This window comes from Rhinatrema bivittatum, chromosome 15, assembly GCF_901001135.1.
Source record: "Rhinatrema bivittatum chromosome 15, aRhiBiv1.1, whole genome shotgun sequence".
Lineage (NCBI taxonomy): Eukaryota > Metazoa > Chordata > Amphibia > Gymnophiona > Rhinatrematidae > Rhinatrema > Rhinatrema bivittatum.
Window position 1 is genome coordinate 15247797 of NC_042629.1, and position 25482 is coordinate 15273278.

The following is a 25482-nucleotide window of genomic DNA, read 5'->3' on the forward strand; positions in this document are numbered from 1 at the left end:
CAGAGGAGATCTCTGCAGAGCCTGGGGCCCCAGTGAAGGTGTGCGAACCTCAGGGCTCAAAGAGGCATCATTGGTCTCATTCCTCTGCACTCAAGACCAGCTACTCCACCACTTCCTTGGCTCCGATAGACCATAACAAATTAGTTGGTTTGCAGAGTTTTGCATTTCATTACCTAATTAATATAGTTTTACATTAACACACGTGCAAGGTAATTCACACATGTAAACCATCCTGGCATGTTAAAGCTTTTAATGCACACATTATTGCTTGCCAAAGCACTAGCACACTTTAGTACAGTTACCATGTAATGACCTTTTGTTTACTGACTTAAAAGAACCCATTTGACAATATATATGGAGCAAATCAATCATCTTCCTCTATCTTGAAACCTGTAAAAAGTAAGAATACGTTTAATTTAACTAAGCAACCCTCTTGGAAACAATGTGCTATACAGAAATAAAAATACTTGAGACAGAAAAAATCTTAACATTTTTATTAAGATTTCTCATAGTTAATTATCAACAAAATTGTGGTTTATTGTGATGAAGCAGGTTTAGTAGAAGAGAGTCCATGGGCTTGTTCTAAGTGAAAACCAACCAAAGTATATCTTTGTTGTAAAGAAAACAGTACAGCAAAATAAACCATGGAAAGGAACTGACTGCTACATTTTGTGTCATGACTAGTCTGAGTACTGCAGGACGAAACTGTTTTATGCTCCAATTTTTCCCTTTACCCACTGCAATCTTTTCGGAAAACAAAAACCATACTGAATGCTGAAAAATTATGTAATGTCGTTTACAGTCACAATGCTAAAACTTGTGTCTTGTGCAAGACCATTTGGCCAAAACCAGTTTTACATTAGTTATTTATTATATATACATATACACAAACACATATATTCTTTCCTTAAAACAAACTATAAAAATGGTATGTTCTTTTATATTGGATGCATGGCATAAGTACAAAAGCAATTGTAACAGTTTGAAATAAACCAGCTATCTTGTGTGTCTGTCCATAAAAATCCAGAATTACAGAATATTAAAAGGCTAAACAAATGAACAGACCATTCAATAATGTCCAGCAATTAGCTAAAACGCAAATTTTATTTGTGTGATAATATTCATCAGACATTTCCTGACAAGACTTTACCGAAGTATGAAGTGCAAATGGGAACCCTGTAAGAATGCTCATAGGAATTGTACATAATGTCTGTTCAGCGTCACTAAGTACACATTTAATACTTTGTAAGTATATAGGGCATATTAACATGCAAGTGTACCCAACATTACAATATGCATTTTGTTCGCTTAAGAATATTAACACAATTGATTAAGAACTTTTGAATCTTTCTTCAGTGCAATAGGCTTAATTCCTATGGATTCTACTTACAACATATTCTGAAGTCTGAGTTTACAGAGTCAGAAACGTACCCTTCCAACTGTCATGAACTGCAAGTTGCAAAATCTAGGGACACTTGCTGTCAGACAGCAAATGCAAACCAAGATTCACCATCTTTTCACACAGTTCATGTTATTTTTAGGCATTCAGGTGAACTCTCTCATTTTTTTTATTTTGTTAATTTTAAAGCATCTATAAATAAACGAGATTATGAAAAACAGTTGCTAGAGGTACTTAAATTAAGTTGCAAGAAGATTACTCTTCTGCCATATCCTAGAACATACTACACAGTGCAAAAGAAAGGGAGTAACCACTGGGACCAGAGAATCAATGCACATGTATTCATCCAGTATATGAGGGCTTCAAAATCCGCATGCTAATGCAGCAACTAATATAGACAAAAATTAGAACAAAACAAAGACAGGAAGTATTTTGAGGGGATATCCCAAAATTTCATTTTTTTTCCATGTACGAAACCCTTTCCCTATCTGATACTGGCGCATATCCATGACTATTTGAACTAGTGAGAACTGTTTTTGTATGCATATAAGACTGAAATTGTCTTTAAAAGTAGCTTTACAGGTGCATAGCTGTGTCAACGGTGTTGAATAAGAACTGAGAGACTCATGATGGGAAGCGTCATGGAACATACTCAGATACAAAAGGGAATACTTTCATTCAAACAAAGAAACGTCAAACAGCATCAGACAAAAACTAATAGGCTCAATCTGTCTGATGTCATTTCTGTTGCAATGCCACAGACCCTCACTTAAACCTTTACCTTTCTCCTCACATCTTCGCAACTCAAGATCTTCTATGCTCGTGCCAAGCTTTCTCGACTTCTGTTACTGTTTTTGTCTCCAGCACCTCCCCCCTGGGAGGCCGTTCCATGAATCCAGCCCCCCCACCACCATGAACAAATATTTTTGGATGTTGATCTTCGGTTTAGCCCCCACCAAAAAAAGAGGAGAGAAAGTGTCATGCCCTGCATTACGCAGAAAGCAAATGATGGCGGTGGAAGCTGGAAGTCACCCAATGACCACTTCTGATCCAAAGTTTAGTGCTCTGGCTAATAACTCACATTTCCTCTCTTTCACTGATGTAGGCCCACTTGTTTTTCTCATTTCTTGTGTGGGTAACAAGAATAGTTATATTTGTGCCTTAAAATTAAATTAATCTGATCCTTCTGCTCATGCATGGGGATGCATTCTAAACGTTTTCTTCCACTACCGATATTTTGTCTACTGCCAAGACACTGGCCTGGCATTGGCCTCTGTTGTGAAATTACTATCATTTTCACAGCTGCAGCCAGCCAGCCATGGCCAGATTCATATCTCATTCCCCCCTAGGCACAGGGTTTTTAGTGCTTTTCCAACTCCACATACAAGAATGATAATGAAGATCTGTGGCTCCTATATAACACCCTTGTCCCCAGGACGATAATGAAGATTGGAGCTTGGCAACCCTAATATACCCCCAGCACCAACATAGTACCCACAACCCTACCTCTTCCCAGCTTCCCTTCTCCCCCCTCTCCTCTTGCCCAGCTGGCCGCAGATTCCCAGGGAGCATGCTCTCCCTTTTCCAAAAACTTCTGCTTCTCCTAGCAGTTGCTCTCTAGCACAGTGACCATTTAGTTCTAGAAGAGCCACACAGCTCTCCTCCTGCCTTCTTACTCGGGCAGCAGCAGAACAGCAAGCAGAGCACATAGCTCAGTGGCTTACACTTTTGTGGATCAGCATCTGCATCATTTTCTCTTAATTCTGATCTGCTTTCTGCCTCTCAGCATTAGATTAGAGTTGGGAGGGGAGAGAGAGAGAGAACGTATATTGTGCAAAGCAGCCCATGCATGCTGGCAGATTAACAGCTGGAGCTGTCTCATTTTGGAGTGTCTGGTCACAGGCTGGGAAAGGACGAGGAGGCCTAGGCTGTAACATGGCACAATGGAAAATCCAATCTTGCAGACAATGAAGTCAGCAACAGATGGCTGACTTTATAATAACAGGTACCAGAAGATCTTTCCTAATGGAAAAGAAAGATTATAGGGTTCAAGCTGCCATCATGAGAGTTCTTACAGTAAAGTTATCTAGTGATTAGGCAGATTCATTGCCAGGGAAACATGGCTCCCCTCAAGCTAGCCGCATGGCTCTCTTGGCTGCACTCATACTGCGGCAGGCTGGACTGCTATTGGCCAGCTTAGGGAGCGTGTGTGGCTGTTAGGAATGGGGACGGACAGTGCATGGCTCCCCCTGCTGGCCGCCATCTTCCCACATTCCACCTATATTGGGAGGAACCATAGAACACTTATTTGGATTCCTTGTATAAACCAACTTGTGGGTCGGATATAAGGTCAAAACGGGAAGCCAAGAGATCACAAAAAACGATCAAGCTTTTACTGAAAGAAAGCTCTGAGCTGCTTGGGTGCTGCAGGTGCAGTAAGAACCTGGTTTATTCTTTCAACCACAGAGCCTCTCTCCTCCAGTAACATAATGAAGAGAACATTGCTTTAAAGAAAGCTCCACTTTTCTTGCTCACCCCTGGTTATTTTAGGGTTATTGACAGAAAGATTAATGCTTATAATTATATCTCCTAGCTCCTTGTTCACAAAGGCTGTGCAATAACTGTCAATGAGGTTTATTCCAAGCATATGCAAGTGTCACAGCCGGTACAGGAACTGGAGGATGGAGAGATGATTCACTGCTTAGTTTCAAAAAGAAATGGTGTCAAAAAAATCTCAGTGCCATAAGAAAAAGTTTTTCTAACTCTTGCTAATGTGGGAGGGAGGACAGAGGAACTGCAATAAATGCTATGTTAAAATGTTACATATCCTTACGTATTGTACAACTTTCAATGCATCACTTTTGGAAGGGTTTGAAGTCAAAAAAACTGGAAGAAAAAGATAAAATGATATATACATGCCATTCTATAAAAATGTGAACACAAAAGGTAACATACATACTTGGATGGAAGCATTTTGTCCTTGCAGTGGGGAAAAAAAAAGTGTTACTGAAGAGAGGAAAGAGCAGGAGTAAAGGCTGCTTGTTCTCTCTCCTCCTCTTCCATCTTTTCCCCAATACCACTAAGGCAGCGGATCGTGCACTGCAAGCGCCTGCTATGCTTCTAATGGGCTTCTGGGAGAGTGGTTCTCAGTACTCTGGCAGGCACTGGGACAGGTAAAGAATAGCAGGTGGGAAGGCGATATTCTATATTCCATATTAAATAGACAATCACAACTAAAGGTGCTGCGGGCCCTGCAGAGGTTAGTTTGATAGAATCACCAAAATGCACATTGTCTGCCATCTGTGCACAGCAAGTACAAGATCCTTACATGAAAGTATCCCATGGTTGTTCCTAAGCTTTTGCATAGTTTTTAGTGTGTACTTTGTGCCACTTAATGAAAAGCATTAAGCAAGTACTATACTTGTTTCTAGTATCCAAATTTTGGTGTAATCGTCCCCGATTAATACCGCTGATGCAAAATAATCAGACACTGCCTTATTCGCTTGTAATGTAATAAGCTGAGATGCGTGGGAACGTAGATATTACAATCAATGTCATTGCTGTTGACCCTAGATGGCTAATACTGGATGGGAGACCATCAGAGTGGACCGGGTGCCATGAGCTGCAGGAGACAATGGCAAACCTCTGCCAAATATATCCCTGTCACCAGGGTGAGTCTTGATTGCCAAACCCTGTGTATTTATTACCACCATAGTGTCATGTCTGATGCACTAATTTAACAATCTTAATGTAAGTAAAAATTCAGTCTAGCAAAGAGCTAATACTTTGCAACGTGGCACTAAATTACACTACAGCTTCTATGATATGTGGAAGAAAGTGTGCAATCACACGTGTGTTCAGTCTTGGTACAGGAGTGAGCTACATCATTACACATGATCCTTTTCATATCTAAAATAAAAATGCATGTTATTTTTCATCTTGCATTTAGAAATGTTGCTCTCTTTTACTTCATGTTTCCTTCATGAGCCGAAGCAACATTTTTAAAAAGAAAGTAATTTTCTTACATATATTCTCTAAACTTCAAATAAAAGAACATGTTCCTTAAAATGCTTTCGGGATTAAGTGATGTAAAAACAACCGTCACAGAATAAAGGTGGCACCATAATTCTTACATAATGTTAGTTATTCAATTTAAAAAGCACTCTTTTGTATGTTTTAAACAGACTCTAAATGGTACAGATATGCCGTCACAGAGCATCCATTAACTGGCCCTCTTCCTTCAGCAAGAGTAACCCATGTGGGCAACATATGCTCAGGCTGGAAGAATCTGCATGCCAGGCTTCCATTTGGCTCATAGACCTGCCTCTTTCCATAGCCAGAAAAATAAGCTAATTGACTGTGGATTCCTGGTTTGGTCTCTTTATTAAGATAATTCCAGGGTGATTATCGCTTAGAGTTTTAATAGCCAACATACATCCCTTCCTATGTGTCATCACAGATGTGTGTCCAAAAATAGATGGTACCACCTCTTTCTGAGATAGACATACCCCATGGGGAAGGGTGATATTGACACACTGAGGGACACAGCATGCACCTCTGGCATATTTAGTGCTGCAATGCTCTTACAAGTCACTTCATAAAATGATGACCTTTGGGTTCTGTGTAAGAGCAAGCTATATGATCTCCAACTCCTACCATGCCCACACAATTCACACTTTCAAAGACTTTTCATATTTTGCAGATCAACAAGAGCTTACAAAACAGGCAGTGGTCTTTCTTCTGCTTGTGACATCTTTTTTTCTTCATGACATCATCAGGCAGCAGCCATCCTGGTCAGCTGATATCACAAGCAGGGAAAATGAACTCTAAAAACTCAATAAGCTATTTGCAGTGATCAATGCGAAGAATGGGCAAAAGTGACTGAAACCAGCAGACTGAATAACTATGACCTTTAAATCATACAGCAGGCTCTGAACATCTCATATTCACAGTCACTTTTAGCAGTGTAGGAAATGCATTAAATAAAAAATAAAGTAGACCGAAAAGGGAGCATGTTTAAAAGCAAAAAAATCCGTGATCTTTTCCTTACATCTGTTTACTCAGTTGAAATAACAACCAATTATCATTCCTTGCTTGCAATACAATACAAATTAAATAGTTGCCAAAATACTGTAAATTAATTTTTATATAAACCCATAGTTTGAAACCAAATGTTCTGATGATCCAAACTATTTTCTGGTATTTTTTACGTTTCTATTGCAGTTTCTATACTTCCATCATGGGGCTATGATTGTGGTGTCAAACATTAAAGATGCTCCTCTGTTATATCAAATTCAACAGAATCATGATTAATAGTTTAATAACTCTGTTCACTGAAATTAAATTTAAGTGAAATGGAAATGAATGTAAATACAGTTTTGTAAAAATTCACATTCCATAAACTGATTTGTAATTGGGCTTTTAAAAAAACATACCACAATAAATGCAACTTATTGCCTGACTGCATGATAAGAACATCTCTTCCTCTGCTCCATATTAAACTGCATAACTTTTGCTACCTTTAAAAGAGATTACTGTGAATTATTTTGTAAACGTATTCTAATTTCAATGTTTTCCTAGCACCTACCTGTTTCTCTTGAGCTACCATACTATATTTAACATATTATTGCATTTTTCCCCACAGATGGCAAGGTGTGAATTGTAAAAACAATCATGCAATCACATCAATGCAGACTTACTTCTTTAAAATGTCATACAGGGTATGATTTATTATGTTAACACTCAACCACATCATATTATTTATGTGTTGTATATGTGCAGAAGGTGCTGTATGATTGCAGCCACCCTCTTTCTTCAAATTTAACAGGATACATATTTTAACAAAAACAATTTTAAAAATTCTATATAGTCTTTAATACTAGTAAAGTGCTTTTCTTTCCATACGGTAAGTAACCTTAGATAAAGCACTGTTATCCATATATTCAGAATAGACGTTACCATATTCTAACTTTCCAAAAATAAATCCAAATCCTTCCCATTGGGCTGTCATGCTTTCAGACTTCACAAGGATCTTTACCATGTAAAAATATTCTTTTCAAAAAGGGCAAAACTTAAAACCAGTATACATGCAAGAATCCCAGGGCAGCCGGTGATGGCTCCATTGAGGGTGGGTTCCTGCAGTCAGCGGTGGCCTCTGCCTGGAGATGCCCCCGTGGCCAGCCACAGTATCTAAGTGGTCAACACTACATTTTCCCAAAAGCTTCTCGCCATAGACATAAAATGAAATTAACTATTAAAATGGAGTCCTGTGTGGTTTTTCTACCACATAGAAATAGAGAGGACAGAGGGAGAGACACTTGCTGTGGAGCTAAAAGCATGGCAGAGATTCAGTACCATTCACGGTGACATGTTCGTACTTCACAAAATGCCTCCACAGGAATTAAAATAAAGTATTGAACAATTTATACACAAAATATGTTCTTTTTTTGTAATGCTTGTTTTTTCTTTTCTCTTTTTTTGGCAAACCAACAAAAATAATCAACCTGTAACTGCCAATTAAAACATCAGATCATTGTAGCAAGATGAGATGTTTTGTGGGATATTAGTCAACTGGGGTTGTAATCCAAAACCTGAGTCTATGTACCGGTTGTTTGCTTTAAGTTACCTCTCCTTTAACATTGTGCTTCTGTTGTAGAACAAATAAAAATTTAAAATGACCTAGAAAAGTTTGTTGCTTGAACAGTGCTAGGACATACAGACAAATATACCAACACATTTTATCTACTTGTAATACTGCTTTAAGTCATATCTAAAGGGATACAATGATTGTTAGAAAATGCTCATTTGTGGCTGACTTACCTACAGTCAAAAAGTTTTAAATATGCATCAAATAATGCTTAGTTGGATTTTTTTTATATGCACTATATACATCATACTGTACTGAATGCCTTGTGTACCGTGTCCTAAGAACACTGTAGATCTGAGATGTGGAGTGAAGCCCTATGAAGAAACTAAAGAAACCCAAATTCTTGGAAGTACTGAAACTGATCTAATCCATAGAGCAGTAGAAGGGTTGAACAAATTGTAAAAAGAAAGCAACAATGGTGTTCTATGCCTAGAGAATCTGCATTGATATACGATATAATTACAACCCAAAGCATGGCTCTCGCAATAAAGTGTCACTCTTGTTTTGTCTTTCAAATTGGTAAATTTGTAGAGCTTTATAGCTAAGTCCAAGCATAATCCTAGAAACTATTCCGCAATGGTTTTAAGTCTAAATGGTTTCTTAGGGCATGTGCTTCAGAAACAGATCGTTTTACATATGTATATATACATGCATAAAACCACCTTTGAAACCCTCTGATCTTAGATTTAATGTCCTATTTGGAAGCCCATTAGGATTTTTTATTTATTTATTTGTTTTTTTCTAATGGTGCTGATGTTATGAAGCTCCTCAAAGAACCCACTCAGGAGAAGCATGAGAAAAACTGAAAGACAAGTTGTGTTACCATGAGAAACAAACAAAGTAAAACCCCTCAAGAGAATGGTTTGATGATTAACATTGTTAAGGCTGTATATTCAAGCACTGTATGTTAAAAGAGCAATGGACACGAGCTTTAGGCAGCAGGAAAAGTCCTGAACAATGGATGATAATTAAAGAATAGTGCTGTCGACAAATGAGTGTTGGCATGAACAGGCTACGGAGAGCACTATGCGAGTTAATAAAATGAGGCAGAAGATGGTAGAAATGAATCCTGAAAGATGATCACCAGTTTTCTCCAGCAGTCAGCCTGGTAAGTAAAACTCATAGATTCTAGGTCTGCTTCTAAATAAAATACTCCTTTTTCTCCTCTGCATGGACTTGGCTGCCTTCTGCATTTATAATGGCTGTATCTGCATCGGGGGCGTCTTCTGCTCCTTTCGCTTCATTTGTTAAATATGTTCCTATAGAAATCAGGATTATAAAAAAAATTGTTTATGAAACGTTAATGCTATTCTGGTAAAGACTGATGCAAAGTAATATTGATTATAATATTTTACCATGAAATACATGTGTAATACACAGTCTGAACTTGAAAATTTGATAAATACACTAAAAAAGCGAGTTAGAAAATGAAAGAAAATGATAAAAAGACAAGAGAGACAGAAGGGGACATTGAGAACATCAGTTCAAGAAAGGCTTAGAGGGCAGGTCCATTAACATTTATTAGCCAGGAGTGAGCAACAAGGAATGGATATCCCCCATTAGCATCTGCCAGGTATTTCTTATTGCTCCAAATTGGCCACTGTTAGACACAGGATGCTGGGCTCGATGGACTGTGGGGGGCTGACCCAGCAGAGCACGTTTAATTTTCTTAACTGAGAGAGATGGATAGGAACAGATACAGAATGGAGGTAAGGTGGGAGGAACAGTTATATTGTGGTCATCTGTTTACCTGGTTTTAATTATATTCAGTACATTCTATGAGAAAACATGCATGCTATAGGCTAAATTTTCAAAGATATGCAGTTGTGTGTCTTAAGTCCAAACCTATGGGCTAGATTTTAAAAGCCATGCGAGCGTAAATCCTGCCGGATTTATGCGCGCAGGGCAGTTGCGCGCGCGGGCGGCCTATTTTGCATAGGCCGCCCGCGCGCGCAAAGCCCTGGGACGCATGTCCCCTCCCGCTCGTAAGTGGGGCGGGAGGGGACGTGTCCGGGGGTGTGTCCGGGGTCAGGGGTGGTCCTGGGTGGGTCCGGAGGCGTGGCGACGGTTCAGGAGTGGGCCAGGAGGGCGGTCCCGGTCCCCCAGCACTGTAACCTGTGCCGGGGGATGCTGAGGCAGCGCGCGCTTCAAGCAGGCGTAACTTGAGCTTCAAGCAGGCGTAACTTGCACAACAAAAGTGGGGGGGATTTAGGTAGGGCTGGGGGTGGGTTAGATAGGGGAAGGGAGGGGAAGGTGGGGGGACGCGGAAGGAAAGTTCCCTCCGAGGCCGCTCCGATTTCGGAGCGGCCTCGGAGGGAACGGAGGCAGGTTGCGCGGTTCGGCGCGTGCAGGCTGCCGATTTTGCACAGTTTTGCACGCGCCGACACGCACGTATCTTATAAAATCCGGCGTACTTATTTAAGATCTACCTCTATGTGTTTAATATTAGGTGCATAAAAAGTAGAGTGGAATTTCACAGGTCATTTCTTGATGATGAAAACCACCTGGATTTTAGATGTCTACAAGAGAAGTTAATTTTCAAAGTGTTAAAGCATATACGGAAATTGATTTTTGCATCCCTGCCTATTGGTTAGCATTTTCTATGCATCTATAAAGATTTATTTCCAGTCTTTAACTCCATACCTTTTCTAAGGAGCCTCACAGAAACACTACTATGCAATAAGTATTAGATTTACTAAAATCTGAGGTTTGCCATAAAAATAATCCACACATATTCAATTACCATCAGTCCATATTAGCATATAAAATGCCTCATATCTTATCTAAAATAATGCTGTATTTCATAACTGATCACACATTGCCAATGCCAAGTGTATAAATAATGGATTTAGGGCAAAATAAAGACCTGTGGCAAAAACTATGAAGCGTGGATCCCTGTTCTCTAAAGAGCTCTGGAAAGTGTAGACCATGATCAGCATCACATAAGTAAAAAATTATTATACCTAGACAAAAATGCATACTAAAGTGTGTTACTGCTATTGCACGAGTTGACACATGTTGAAAGAGCTGTTAGGGCATGCAAACTAGGGATGTGAATCGTTTTAGGACGATTAAAATTATCGTCCGATAATTTTAATATCGTCTTAAACCGTTATGGAACACAATACAATACAGATTCTAACGATTTATCGTTATAAATTGTTAGAATCGTGAGCCGGCACACTAAAACCCCCTAAAACCCACCCCCGACCCTTTAAATTAAATCCCCCACCCTCCCGAACCCCCCCCAAATAACTTAAATAACCTGCGGGTCCAGCGGCGGTCCGGAACGGCAGCGGTCCGGAACGGGCTCCTGCTCCTGCATCTTGTCGTCTTCGGCCGGCGCCATTTTCCAAAATGGCGCCGAAAAATGGCGGCGGCCATAGACGAAAAAGATTGGACGGCAGGAGGTCCTTCCGGACCCCCGCTGGACTTTTGGCAAGTCTCGTGGGGGTCAGGAGGCCCCCCACAAGCTGGCCAAAAGTTCCTGGAGGTCCAGCGGGGGTCAGGGAGCGATTTCCCGCCGCGAATCGTTTTCGTACGGAAAATGGCGCCGGCCATACGCGTATGGCCGGCGCCATTTTCCGTATGGAAAATGGCGCCGGCAGGAGATCGACTGCAGGAGGTCGTTCAGCGAGGGTTCCGGCGCCTCGCTGAACGACCTCCTGCAGTCGATCTCCTGCCGGCGCCATTTTCCGTACGAAAACGATTCGCGGCGGGAAATCGCTCCCTGACCCCCGCTGGACCTCCAGGAACTTTTGGCCAGCTTGTGGGGGGCCTCCTGACCCCCACGAGACTTGCCAAAAGTCCAGCGGGGGTCCGGAAGGACCTCCTGCCGTCCAATCTTTTTCGTCTATGGCCGCCGCCATTTTTCGGCGCCATTTTGGAAAATGGCGCCGGCCGAAGACGACAAGATGCAGGAGCAGGAGCCCGTTCCGGACCGCTGCCGTTCCGGACCGCCGCTGGACCCGCAGGTTATTTAAGTTATTTGGGGGTGGGGGATTTAATTTAAAGGGTCGGGGGTGGGTTTTAGGGGGTTTTAATGTGCCGGTTTTTCGATTTTTCGATTTTTCGATTTTTTAACGATTTTTCACGATTTTTCACGATATTTTACCCCCCCAAACGGCAACAATACGATTCCCTCCCCCTCCCAGCCGAAATCGATCGTTAAGACGATCGAGGACACGATTCACATCCCTAATGCAAACTGGCTTGTGACAATTTCAATGTGAAATCTACATCAGTAAGGTAATGGGATGCAAAACAGCTCATTACCGATTACCCCAGAAACAGAGCACATACACAAAGGGGTAGATTTTATAAATTTATGCGCGCATGTACTTTTGTTCATGCACCAGGTGCGAACAAAAGTACACTGGATTTTATAAGATACGCGCGTAGCCGGGCGTATCTTATAAAATCCGGGGTCGGCGCGCGCAAGGGGGTGCACATTTGTGCAACCTGCGCGCGCCGAGCCCGGCGCGCGCTGCCTGTTCCTGCCTCGGAGGGAACTTTCCTTCCACCTCCCCATACCTTCCCCTCCCTTCCCCTACCTGACGCCCCCGGCCCTATCTAAACCCCCCCTACCTTTGTTGGCAGATTTACGCCTGCCGAAAGCAGATGTAAATCTGCGTGCGCTAGCGGGCTGCTGGCGCGCCATCATGCGACCAGGGGGGCTGGTCCAGAGGCCTCGACCACACCCCTGGGCTGGCGTCATGCCCCCGACACGCCTCCTGCCCCACCCCGAAATTCGTGCTGCCCACCCGACATGCCCTCTTTGCAAAGCCCCGGGACTTACGCGCGTCCCAGGGCTTGTGTGCACCGCCGAGCCTATGCAAAATAGGCTCGGCGCACGCAGGGGGGGGTTTGGGGTAGGTTTTCGGGGGGTACGCGCGTATCTTACGCGCGTACCCATTTAAAAATCTACCCCAAACTGCTGCACATGCATTAACACAAAACATGGGAGGTGCATCAACTGTATGTCCATAAATACTTTACTATCTGCCTCATTTGCATGTCATAAGCATTGGCATGAGGAGCAGAATATTTTCCAGTGTTGTATACCTGGGCCCCATAGTTTGGAAATTACTGTCAGATTATCAAACCAATTATTGTTTCATGGTAACAAGTCAATGTACTGATGATCTCCAGGGCCTTATTGGACCACAAGCCACAGAGAAACCACATCCAGCCTTCCTCAATTTAAGGCACATTATCTCAAATTTCAAATATGATGCAGACTGCCAGGAATCAAACATGAATCCAAACTATGGCATAGTAAAGGAGCAAAGTGCAATAAACAAAGCACAAATGTAACATAACCTAGCACCATGATAATCAAGATTCCCATCAAACAGAGGGTTCTAACTTGGAGCAAAAATGTTTTCATATGTTTATATACCTACAAAAGCCATAGGTAGATCCAAATAAACAAAGGAAATAATGTGTTTATAACTGTAAGAAAACACAAGAGGCTATGTGGGAATTAACTAAGGAATTCAAATATGTATTTAAAATCTTACACAATCCAACAAAATAAGCACAATTGATTTTAAATGAGAAAGTATGTATAATTATTAAAATTAATTTTTAAAATCCATAAAAAAAACCCCTGCCAAATTACTTTCCTATTTGACTTTCTAATACTTGGTAGACTATTAGATGCATAAATAACATTACATTGAGATGCCCAATGTTTTGAACATAATGGGGTAGATTTTCAAAAGGTTATGCACATAACTTACACGCGTAACCCCGAAAACCTGCCCCTGCGCATGTCCCGGGGCTTTGAAAAAGGGGCAGGAAGGGGGCGGGGTCATGGGCATGGCGCCAATCCGGGGGCGGGACCGAGGCCTCCGTACAGCGGCTGTGCCGGGGATTGGCGCGCTGGCAGCCGGCCAGCACACGCAAGATACACCTGCCAGAGGCAGGCGTAAATAAGAAAGACAAGGTAGGGGGGATTTAGGCAGGGCTGGGGGGTGGGCTAGATAGGGGAAGGGAGGGGAAGATGGGGGGGGAGCGGAAGAAAGGTTCTCTCTGAGGCCGCTCCGATTTCGCCCAGATCGGCAACATGCCCACGACCCCGCCCCCTTCCTGCCCCTTTTTCAAAGCCCCGGGACATACGCACGTCCCGGGGCCTGCACGCACAGGGGCAGGTTTTCGGAGCGGCCTTGGAGGGAACAGGCAAAGCCATCAGGGCTCCCCTTGGGCTCAGCACACGCAAGGTGCACAAGTGTGCACCCCCTTACGCGCGCCGACCCCAGATGTTAAAACATGCGCACGGCAGCGCACGCATGTTATAAAATCGGGTGTACATTTGTGTGCGCCGGGTAGTGCACACAAATGTACCCCGTGCGTGCCGATTCGAAAATCTGCCCCATACGTGGATGTCTAAAGAAAAACCATGGCTCCACTCTTGAATGCACATGCATATTTGAAACTTTATTAGATGTTGTCTAAGTGCAGAGTTAATACTTTTATCTTTTTTGCAGGCTTTGAAAATTTAGCCCTACATTTCCTGAATATGCCAATATAGTAACAACAAATCCATAGAACAGATTATTAATCAGTATTAGTGGTTTATAAGACTGTCACAACTGACAATTTAAAAAACAGCTGCATTAATAATTAGTATTCATGTATCTTTTGTCCAATTCACTGAGATTCTTTTTAGGACACCTGATTTAATGCAAGTAAAACAAATTTATTTATTACAGAAAACACCAAAGATGATGTTTCAAATTAATGTGTCATGGCAGATACCAAAAACAGTGCCAGAGTTAGGGACTTGGAGGGACAAAAATAATATCACATTATTTTGTATTTGTACTGAATTACAAGACGTTTTGTACTGACCACTGAAATTCTCCCCACTGCAATTAAAGAAATGCACAAAACCATCAAGCTAACGAACATCCTATGAACCATTTTCTCATGCAAAACTGCAGGAGCACAAATTTTGCTCCAAAGACTAATTTGCACCAGGCCAAAGCTTGCAAAAAAAAAAAATCTTAACTAGTGCATGCACCAAAAGATAAACAAATCAGAGAGACAATTTATATGCACAGGAGGGCCAAACTTGGTAAGCTATTGAACAATTTATTGTCCTTTCTCAATCAGTTTTCCTTTGTAAACTCTAAATATTAACAGGACCATGGACGTGTAATTACACCATAAGGGAGTAATTGTGTAATACACACAAGTTACACCAATTTTCAAAGCACACATATACATGTCTTCTTTGAAAATTATCTCAATAAAACTATGCATACATAGTTATACCATTTCATTATTTATTCCTATATAATCTTCCCAAGACAAATCTGCCCAAGGCAGTGTGCAAAATTTAATACACAAATAAAAATACAGAATAAAAACAAAAGTAAAGTCATAAAAACAATTAGAGATGTGAATCGGAACCGGAATCGGCTCCGATTCCGGTTCCGATTCACATCATGAAATTTTTTTCGTGCAGTCCAATCTTTTTTTTTTTTTTCAAGTGCGCCCGAGCCGATAAAAAAAACAAACCACCCTGACCCTTTAAAACAGATCCCTCCCGACCCCCCAAAAACTTTTTAAAAGTACCTGGTGGTCCAGTGGGGGTCCCAGGAGCTATCTCCCACTCTCGGGCAGTCGGCTGCCACTAATCAAAATGGCGCCGATGGCCCTTTGCCCTTACCATGTGACAGGGTATCTGTGCCATTGGCTGGCCCCTGTCACATGGTAGGAGCACTGGATGGCCTGCGCCATTTTTAAAGATGGCTCTGGCCGTCTATTACTCCTACCTATCGTACAATATTTTCAATCGTCAGAAAACGATTCACATCCCTAAAAACAATCCAACAATCCTCCCCAGTAATGAGCACCCTCAAAACCTGCCCTACCAACCATACAGTCGATTTAATCCTAACATCTTATTCTCATCTTCCAGCACTCCTCCAACAATACCAGCAGACTGAAAAAGCCATGCTTTCTGTTTATTTTCAAAATAGATTGTTCACTTCCAATCTAACATCCCGGTGGAGAGGAATCCCACAATTCTGGATCAGCAACAAGGAAATATCCTTTTACAAACTGATGCTTTCTTGACTTCGGTCCATGCAAGCACCTTTAAAAAAGCCCTCAGAGATGAACACAAATTGCATTTAGATTGAAAGCACACTATTGACCCATGCAAAGATTTAGCACCATCATCTCTCATTTCCCAAAAAATAAATGTCATAATCTTAAATTGTACATGTTCTCTAATAGGCAACCAAAGTAATGAACACAGTAAAAGGGTTAAACTCTGCCTCCTGGAAAGCCCAAAATCAGCCTGACCTATTTAGAGTGCATAGTTACAGTAGGCTGAGGGAATTTACATACATGCACTCAAGTCCCAACTCTGCCCAGCCTGTACCTCCTGGAATGTCTCTCCCCACCCATGGAAAAGTACATGTGTACTGCATGTATGCATGCAAATTACCCTCAGGGGATAAATCCTACAGGCAACATGCACACTCAGACTTTACGTCCCATTTTCAAATCAAACTTATGCTCATGAATTTGCTTTGAAGATTCCCACACAAGTCTACAAACTCAACAACTGAAAGTTATACCTGTTTTATCAAAGGTGTAGCAAAAAAATAAACAGCGCCCCCTATTCCCCCTACCACAGGGATTTCAAATGTAGAAAGGAATAGGAACAATGCCTAGTCACTCATGCCCCACTGGCTAACTTGTTCAAAAACGTTGTCACTAGGCCATGATGCGGCTCCATTCTGTTCAACAGCCATCCTAGCAAGTAGGACTGCTGCCATTTTGAAACTGGAAGTTGTCAGGGCAGGAACAACTGTGGATTGCTCCTGCTTCTCTTTCATTGGAAACCCCCACAGATGGGGGTAAGTGTGGACTGGTGATGTGGTGGGGGGAGGGGGGAAGCAGGGAAGAATTAAATGCCAGATTTTTTTTTAAACTGACTTTCCTTTACAAAAGTAAAGGGAAAAAATTTGCTTTTTTTAAAAATTATTTTGTTTTCAAATGAAATGAAATTGGTTTGTTTTTTTTAAATTTAATTTAAAAATGAATGCAGAGCCTCCAGTGCAATTTTTCCAAAGATTTTTCTGAGCATTACATATGAGTCTACTTGCTAGGACATACTAAAGCTGCCCATTCACAATCCTCAGAGCATTCACACAATGCCCAAACAATCAAAACATCAGTTGTCCAATATTTATATAAATATATATTTTTTAAACAACCATTGTAAAATAGAAAGAATATAGTGTATGTCTGCTCATTGCAAATAAATTGATACTTTTATTCCCAGTAATCCTATTTGCAATTATTCCACAGAAATAATCTAAGTGGGGTTATCAAAGTGTTACATGAGCATAGTGCTGCACAAAGAGTGCCCATCATCCAGAAAAAATAAAAGTACCGGTAATAAGCCTTCCATGTAAAACTTGGTATAACAGGAAAACTCTAAAACTGAAAAAGCTGCTGTAGATTTCTTGCTTTTCCAACACACTTTAGTAACGACTCTTTATGGGACAGAAAAGGCTGTTAAGGCTGTTAAGAGGCTTTTTTAAAATGTAAGAAGACTTTTAAAGCTGCAATTTTGGAAATCATACCAGCTTGCTAATTCAGTCTTCTGCATGTTCTCCCTTGAGTTGCAGTCAGCCACCTACTATGCAGTGTGCATTTACTCATTCTGTAGCACTCTACTGCCAATTATATGTGTTGGAAAACACAAGAGAGAGCTAAATCAGAAGAGAGAATGCACAGTCATGGTCTTCAGCATATGACTAGGGAATTTAGAATTCAATCCATTCTCTTTAATTGGTTGTGCTCAGAAATGTAAAGAGTTGAAAATGATGGTGGTCGATGGTAATTGCAGAAGTGCCAGCATCATGGTGAAAAATTATTCTTCTCCAAAAAGGAAATATCTACTGAATGATATTTCAGTAGATATTTCCTTTCTGGAGGATATTGTTCAGCAGGTGGAAATTGAGATAAGTTCTTTTTGTTGCGTGTGAAAAATTAATCTTGCCAGAAATGGACACTGCATGGCAAAGCATTGCAATGTGGCCAACTCAGTTTGCCCGAGTATTATCACTTTTTTTTTTTTTTTTGCAGGATGTTTAATTCTCCCGCTTTGGCAAAAGCTGCTAAATAATTATATCCCCTGTGGATTTGGGTGGCAAGGCATTTTCTCCCCCATCATACTGTACAGGGATCTCAATCTCAGCCAAAAGGCCAGGTAGAGTCTATTTTCAGCTCATGGCTGTCGAAATGTAGTGAAAAAGGCCAAGTGAGATAGTGAAGACAAACTAGAGTATGCTACCGAACTACAGGGGAGCTTATACGATTTGAAAATATTGGGAGACAAATGACAGTTTTCTAGAAACTCTTTCTCCCTCAGATAGCAACCTAGAATTTATTTAAAAACACAAAAGATTTTGAAAACTCTCAAGGAGTGGTGAAAGGAAAGCTAGTTGAGCTGTAATGCAGACGCAGTTTGGCAAATCATTTTAGTACCATTAGTAAAAGTAGCTGAAGGTTTTAGTGATACTAAAACTGAAAAAACAGCAAGAACCAGAAGGAATATGCAAATGTAAAGAGAGTGAATGCATGCATTTACAAGAACTCATCCATTCTTACTGAATTTGTTCTGCCTACTTTGCCTATCCTGACCAATCACCATTGCTGTATTAATGTTCTTTCCTCAATAGCAATACAAGTATCCAACTTTCTAGAATACATTGAACAAATATGGAATTGTTGCATGGGTCGCAGTTATTATCTGGAGCGGTATGTTGTTTAAAGAGTACATGGAAGGTTATATTTTTTGAAACTTTACCTTATTTATCCTTTGGGGGTACTTTATTTTGCTGGGTGTGTCATTACCACATTTTTACACTTGCCTCATGTTATGGGGGTAACAAATGATAAAACAAACATTTGTGACTGAAATTAGATTGGAATCTCTTCTATCCCCAAAATGTACTAAAGGTGTTGAAATTAGCTCCAGGGTTAGACATTAACAACATAATCCTATGCTCCCTAAAAATGTATGGCTCTTGAACCGCCATGATTGTCTACAGAATCTAAACAGAAATAAATACAAATAAATAAATAAATAAATAAATAAATGTTACTCAAATGTTAAAGAGAATCCAAGGCAATGGTACGATCCGATAAATTAAAACACTGTAGCAACACCACCTATTTCTTTGAGTATTAAATCAAATTACACCAAATACCCCTCCCCCCCCAAAGCAGATGAATGCATTTTAATGAAACGTATCCTACCTTTATGTCTTGCCAAATATCGCCCCAGAAGAATGATAGAGCACAGCGTGACAAACACTACTACAGCCACTATTCCTCCTATTAGAGCATGGTCAGGTCCAGCTTGCCCTGCCAACGTACTGGGGTCTAAGAGAAAAAAAAAATATTAGCATGGTCAGATAAAGAAAAAATACGATATGCAAAAGGTCAAACATGGTCTTCCCCAAACATTTTGCCTTAAATTATTCTCAAGGGCTACCTCACCTCTAGAGTTCTTATGGGCACTGTGATGCCACCTGCAAATAACTTTTCCAAAAATCTAACCGGTGAATCTTAAAAGCCCGGGGTGCGCCAAATCTGGGAGATATGCGCACAAGTCAGACCGGCACGCGCCGAGCAGATTTCAAAAGTCACTCGAGGATGCTTGTATCTCCTGCTGCGCACATAAAGGAAAAATTCAAAAAAGGGGATGGGGCGTGGACGGGCTGGGGCATTCCTGGCTTTTAATCTGAAACTGGCATGTAAATACTTAACGCTCACTGGCGCACTTTGAGGTCTCCTGCCGCATAAATTTACTTCTGCTATGGATGACGTGTAAGTAGTAAAACAAAAAAAATATAAGCAGATGAGCAGGATTTTAAAGGCTGGCACTAACAGGGGGGTAAGGGAGGCTATGAAATTAGGGTGGTTTGGAAGTCTTAGCCCTTAACTGACTGAAATAGTAACGAACTGGAAAAATGGCCAATGGCATTGGCGTGCGTGTCTTTTAAAATCTCCCTACTAATGTGGTAGAAGGAGCAGTTGCGCGCACAGGCGAGTGCCCATTTAAAATTGTGCACACGTGCGCAGTCAGGCTAGTTTATAACGTGTGTGCATGTTATTAAAAAATGGCCACATCCCTGGGTGCAGGCCCAATGTGCGCACGTGTGCCCGCTTGCCTGGTTAAAAGTTGCCGCCCATGTCACAAAGCACATGAAAAATATCACTCTCTTGCAGAGGTTATTACATGGGAAAGATGTTCTAGACATTTTACTTCTCAAAATCTAGCCAGTGCTATTTATAGCAGAAAAACAAGGAACAGAGATTTGGGGATCAAATAGCATCAGCAGAACAGTCTCTGCATAATACATAATTTATATCAGCTTAGTCGCAGTGGGAATCCTTCCTATATTTGTGTCTTGTCATTTCTATGCTGTTGCAACAGAACAGAAAAACCAGGAGATAAAGTGTTGCCTTTCTCTGAAGATGACTGAGCTTTGATGAATCTGGTCAGATAAATGTATTGTGCATTCCTAATGACCATTATTCAACTCTCAAGCATTGGTTCTTGAATTACTATGCTTATGCGATTAATGACAGAGTAATTAAACTATAGGTTAGCCTTCAATGCAGATATGTATACCTGTCTGTATTACATCAGGAGTAGTCTTAGCTTTCCATTATAAACGCTGATTCTGTATATGCTCCGATATGAGGCGTTCACAAAGGACAGAATCTGGTGATGTTAAAGAACATTTGTTCTGTGAATAGTCCTGGCGGCCCCAAGTTGTTAGTAAATATTAGGGATATGCATAGGGATGCCATACGTTGCATTCGGAATTCGTATTCGTCAGGGGGCAGATACATTGCATTCGGCAAGGGGGGCCCCCGATACGTTCATGCGTTCATTCTTATTCATTTCCCGGCTAAAATTGAATTTACAACCCTCCTGACCCCCCCAAGACTTACCAAAACTCCCTGGTGGTCCAGCGGGGGGTCCAGGAGCCATCTCCTGCACTCACGCCCTCAGCTGCCGGTATTCAAAATAGCGCCGATAGCCTTTCACCTTACTATGTCACAGGGGCTACCAGTGCCATTGGTCAGTCCCTGTTACATGGTAGGAGCAATGGATGGCGCCGGCAGCCGAGGGTATGAGTGCAGGAGATGGCTCCTGGACCCCCTGCTGGACCACCAGGGAGTTTTGGTAAGTCTTGGGGGGTCAGGAGGGTGGGGGGTTTGTTTAAATTCGCTCCTTTAGATGGCTGAATAATTCGGCGAAGATTCGTTGTATTCGTGGGGAATCGCGATACGTTTCGTTTCCCCATGAATACAACAAATATGACCCTATACGTTGCAGATTACCAATATATTAGAAATGAATGCACACCCCTAGTAAATATTTAACTTATCATTTCTTGATCTTTTGAAGCAAGAGTAAACGTGGGGCCTGAGAGATGAGCTGATGGTTCCGTCTTTGTCTTTTAACTGAGAACATGTAAAATACAGTGAGAGGCCGATACAGTAAAATGTGCGCAGCTGAGCGCACTGTTCAATCCGGATGGGATACATGTTTTGGATGCCCGCCCAGAACCCCTTATACAATAAGGGGTTTAGTACATCCATAATGCGCATCCAACCCCCCCCCCCCCTCAAAACTAAGGGCCATATTTTATAACATGCGCGCGGTCGTAGATTTGTTCAAGCAACCCGGCGCGAACAAATCTATGCCCAATTTTATAACATGCGTGCACTGCTGCACGCATGTTATAAAATCCAGGGTCGGCGCACGCAGGGGGGTGCACAATTGTGCAACCTGCGCGAGCCGAGCAGCCTGCCTCCGTTCCCTCCAAGGCCGCTCCGAAATCGGAGAGGCCTCGGAGGGAATGTTCCTTCTGCCCCCCGCACCTTCCCCTCCCTTCCACTATCTAACCCACCCCCCAGGCCTAACTAAACCCCCCCTGACCTTTATTGAAGAAATTACGCCTGCCTCCGGGCAGGCGTAACTTGCGCGGGCCGGCTCTCCATCCCCCGGCCCGGTGGTTGTTCCGGAGGCCTCAGTCCCATCCCCAGAACGCCCATGGGCCAGTGCCCCACCCATGGCCCCACCCCCAGAACGCCCATTTTTCAAGCCCCGGGACTTATGCGCATCCCGGGGCTTGCGCGTGCCGCCGAGCCTATGCAAGATAGGGTCGGCGCGTGCAGGGGGAGGCAGGGGTAGGTTTTTGGGGGTTGCGCGCGTATCTTACACGCGCAACCCTTTGAAAATCTACCCCTAATAGCGCTCATCAGATGCAAATGCATGTTGATGAGGCTATTAGTCATTTGCCCCAGAAACCATTAAAAAAAAATGTGCACTGGACCTGCTCATTTTATGCTCACGAAAGTGTACAGAAAAGCAGAAAATAATGCTTTTCTATACATGTGCCAATTTAATATCATGGCGATATTAATTCGGAGGAACCAAAGGCTAAAAACAAAAAATATATATATATTATATATATTAAATATATATTATATATATTAAATAATATTAAATAATATTATATAAATTAAACGGCAGTTCAGGTTAGGAAAACGGATGCTCAATTTACGAGCATCCATTTTCCTAACCCACTGACAGCTAACTCTCCTGGGCCAAGGAGGTGCTAAGGGTGCGCAATTGTCCCTAGCGCCTCCTTTTAGTGTGACCCCTCATTTAAATGCTGTATTGCACACCCAGGAGAGGGGGCTGTGCACGCACTGAAAGAGCAGGTGCCGAAAACAGATGCGCTTTTTAGCGCACCCATATTGTATCGGCCTGTAAGTCAGGGGAATAAGAGTGTGTGAACATCCTGTTATCTAAATTCACTGGTGAGACAATCTGTTCATTTGTACCTGCCTATGAAGCTGTCACAGCTAACAGGCAGGTACTTCTCCCTCCATCCACCACTAAAGTCTCTTTGTGTCTATTCCATGCATGCTTGAATTCTTGTCACTCTTTTAGCTCCTGCAACTCTGCTAGAAGTCTGTTCCATGTGACAGTTCCTTCTGAGGCCTCTTCTCTTCAGCTTCATGCAATGAATACTTCCCCTTGCAATAACTTTTTGTAGATGTGGTCTTCAGAACTGAACACAATTCTAAAAGTGGGATTTAATCAAAAACCTGCAAAAAAGTAATCCTATTTCCCACTTTCTCTTGGTGACCTCTCTCTTTATGTACCCAAGTTTCTTATTTGCCTTCCTAATTGCTTTGTCATATTGACAAAGAGATGATGAACTCCATATCTCTTTCCTGTTTCGTGATTGCTAGCTCTTCTCATATGAAAAGGGACTAAACCTTTAGAAAAATGGCCAAAACTATAATAACTACACTTAAATTATATATTTTGGATGCAGAAAATCCAAAAGTTTTAAAAGCATACTTTCATTTTATCTGTCTACTTTGCTGCAAATATTTATGGCATCTGGAAACAGATAGTTTTCTTTTCTAACACTTCCTCAAGACTGGGTCTAGCATTGATCCTTGTGGCACTATGCTGATCATTTCCTCTTCAATAGAGTGGACCTACTGACAGCCACTCTGAGATTTGCGATTTTATAACATGCGACTCATCAGGGCCTTCCCCAGTTCCCTCCCAGTCCGCTCCTTAATTGGAGGCACTGGGAGGGAACTTCCCAACCCCCTAGCCTAATCTCCCTTCCCTGCCCTCCCCCTATCCCTATCCTAAATACCCCCAAACTTCTTATCTTATCTTTTGCTCTTGCTTCCGAGCAGAAGCAAGATGCATGCACCGGCACAGAGGCAAATGGCCGTTGTGCTGGGCGCCTCTAACCCCGCCCCACCCCAGGACCGCCCCTTTGTCTAACCCCAGGACTTACACGCGTCCCAGGGGTTTACGCGCGTGGCTGGGCCCTTTGAAAAATGGCCCGGCCACGCACATAAGGTTTTACATATGTAAGTTTTTAAAATCCAGCCCTTAATTTCCTACCCAGCTTTTCTTCCAAATCCCAAGACATGCGAGCTCTCTCTGCAGCTCTCCAGAACAGCATTATATCCGCTTTTCTGCAGCCTCTTGGAACATCTCCTGTTTCAAGTGGCAGACAGAAGAGTTATGAGGAGGAGTACAGTCAACACTTCCTTTAGCTTCTTCAGTATTTTGATATCTACCCCAACAGGACCCATTGTCTTGTGAATGACCCTGAAGCAACATGATTCAACTTCTTATTCAAAAAATATCTTTATCTTACCTATACTTAGAACAAGATTTCTCCTTATCATGAAAAAGATCTCCTGAACCTCAGCAAGCCTGCTACTGTTACATTGGTAACAGTAGTGTCTGTGGTTTGAAATTGTTAAAGTATTTACTTTTGAGGTAGTCAGAGATTTTGCAAATAACATTTTCTCAAATTATCAGAGAGCTACAATACATACCTGTTGTAAGCTACACATTTCTTTAACCGGGGCCTCATGTTTTTATTTATCCTGCAGACAGTTTTTTGACACCTGTGTTGCTTGAGATTTATTACACAAAATCTGTGATGTACAGAATAGGGTAAGCATATGACTTAGTGAGTCATGTCTGTTTATTTTTTAATTTCCCAGATCAAGGCATTCTGGGGTTTTTAGTCCTGTTGTGTCCCTGAGAAAAGTGAGCAGTTTAATATAGGCAGAAATCTTGCGATAAAATATATTGTTGTACTTGGTAACTGTTAAAGTACCACAAACCATTCCTATTTTCCTCCTCCAAGCACATACCAAAAGGGGATTCTGATAAATCTTGTGCAGGCCCAGAATGGAAAGTAATCATCAAAATCACTTTTAAACTCCTCCACATTTTCTGGACAGGTAGGTGAATGCTACTTAAACATTAGAAAATAGATTGGAAAGATAGTTTGGAGAGGATTTCACAGATGTGACACAAGTTTCGCAAAGATAACTGATGGAGAGCTCATGCAGAACTACAGATACCCCCCCTATGGCTATTTGCTAAGGTTCCCCATCACAAGGCCAGTGTATGATCAGTCCTGGAATACACTCAAGCACCAGTACTTAGATTTATCAAATCAAGGGAGGTAACCAGAAAAATCTGATCCAAATCTTGATAAGAAATCGATTGGAACCTTGGTCATTTTCTCTCAATTTTCTGGGATTTTAATAATCCACTCTGTGATTGTGATTGCACCTGGACTGGGAGAAAAATTTGTTTGTGATTATGGATGGTCTTGAACGAGTAGATGTGAATCGGTTATTTACACTTTCAAATAATAGAAGGACGAGGGAGCATTCCATGAAGTTAGCAAGTAGCACATTTAAGACTAATCGGAGAAAATTATTTTTCACTCAACGCACAATAAAGCTCTGGAATTTGTTGCCAGAGGATGTGGTTAGTGCAGTTAGTGTAGCTGGGTTCAAAAAAGGTTTGGATAAG

The 25482-nt window shown here is 41.7% G+C and overlaps 1 protein-coding gene across 1 annotated transcript in view; it reads right to left on the reverse strand.

The window, feature by feature from the left end:
- Positions 1–511: 511 nt before the first annotated feature.
- The window catches only part of CADM2 (cell adhesion molecule 2), a 1264184-nt gene continuing 1239213 nt past the window's right edge, over positions 512–25482 (reverse strand). Inside the window, exons 10-11 of the mRNA XM_029578402.1 lie at positions 19338–19463; positions 512–9304 (exon numbers count right to left, since the gene is read on the reverse strand). Of these exons, the coding sequence (XP_029434262.1) occupies positions 9186–9304; positions 19338–19463 (245 nt within the window). The 3' untranslated portion in view covers positions 512–9185. The remainder of the gene's footprint in view (positions 9305–19337; positions 19464–25482) is intronic.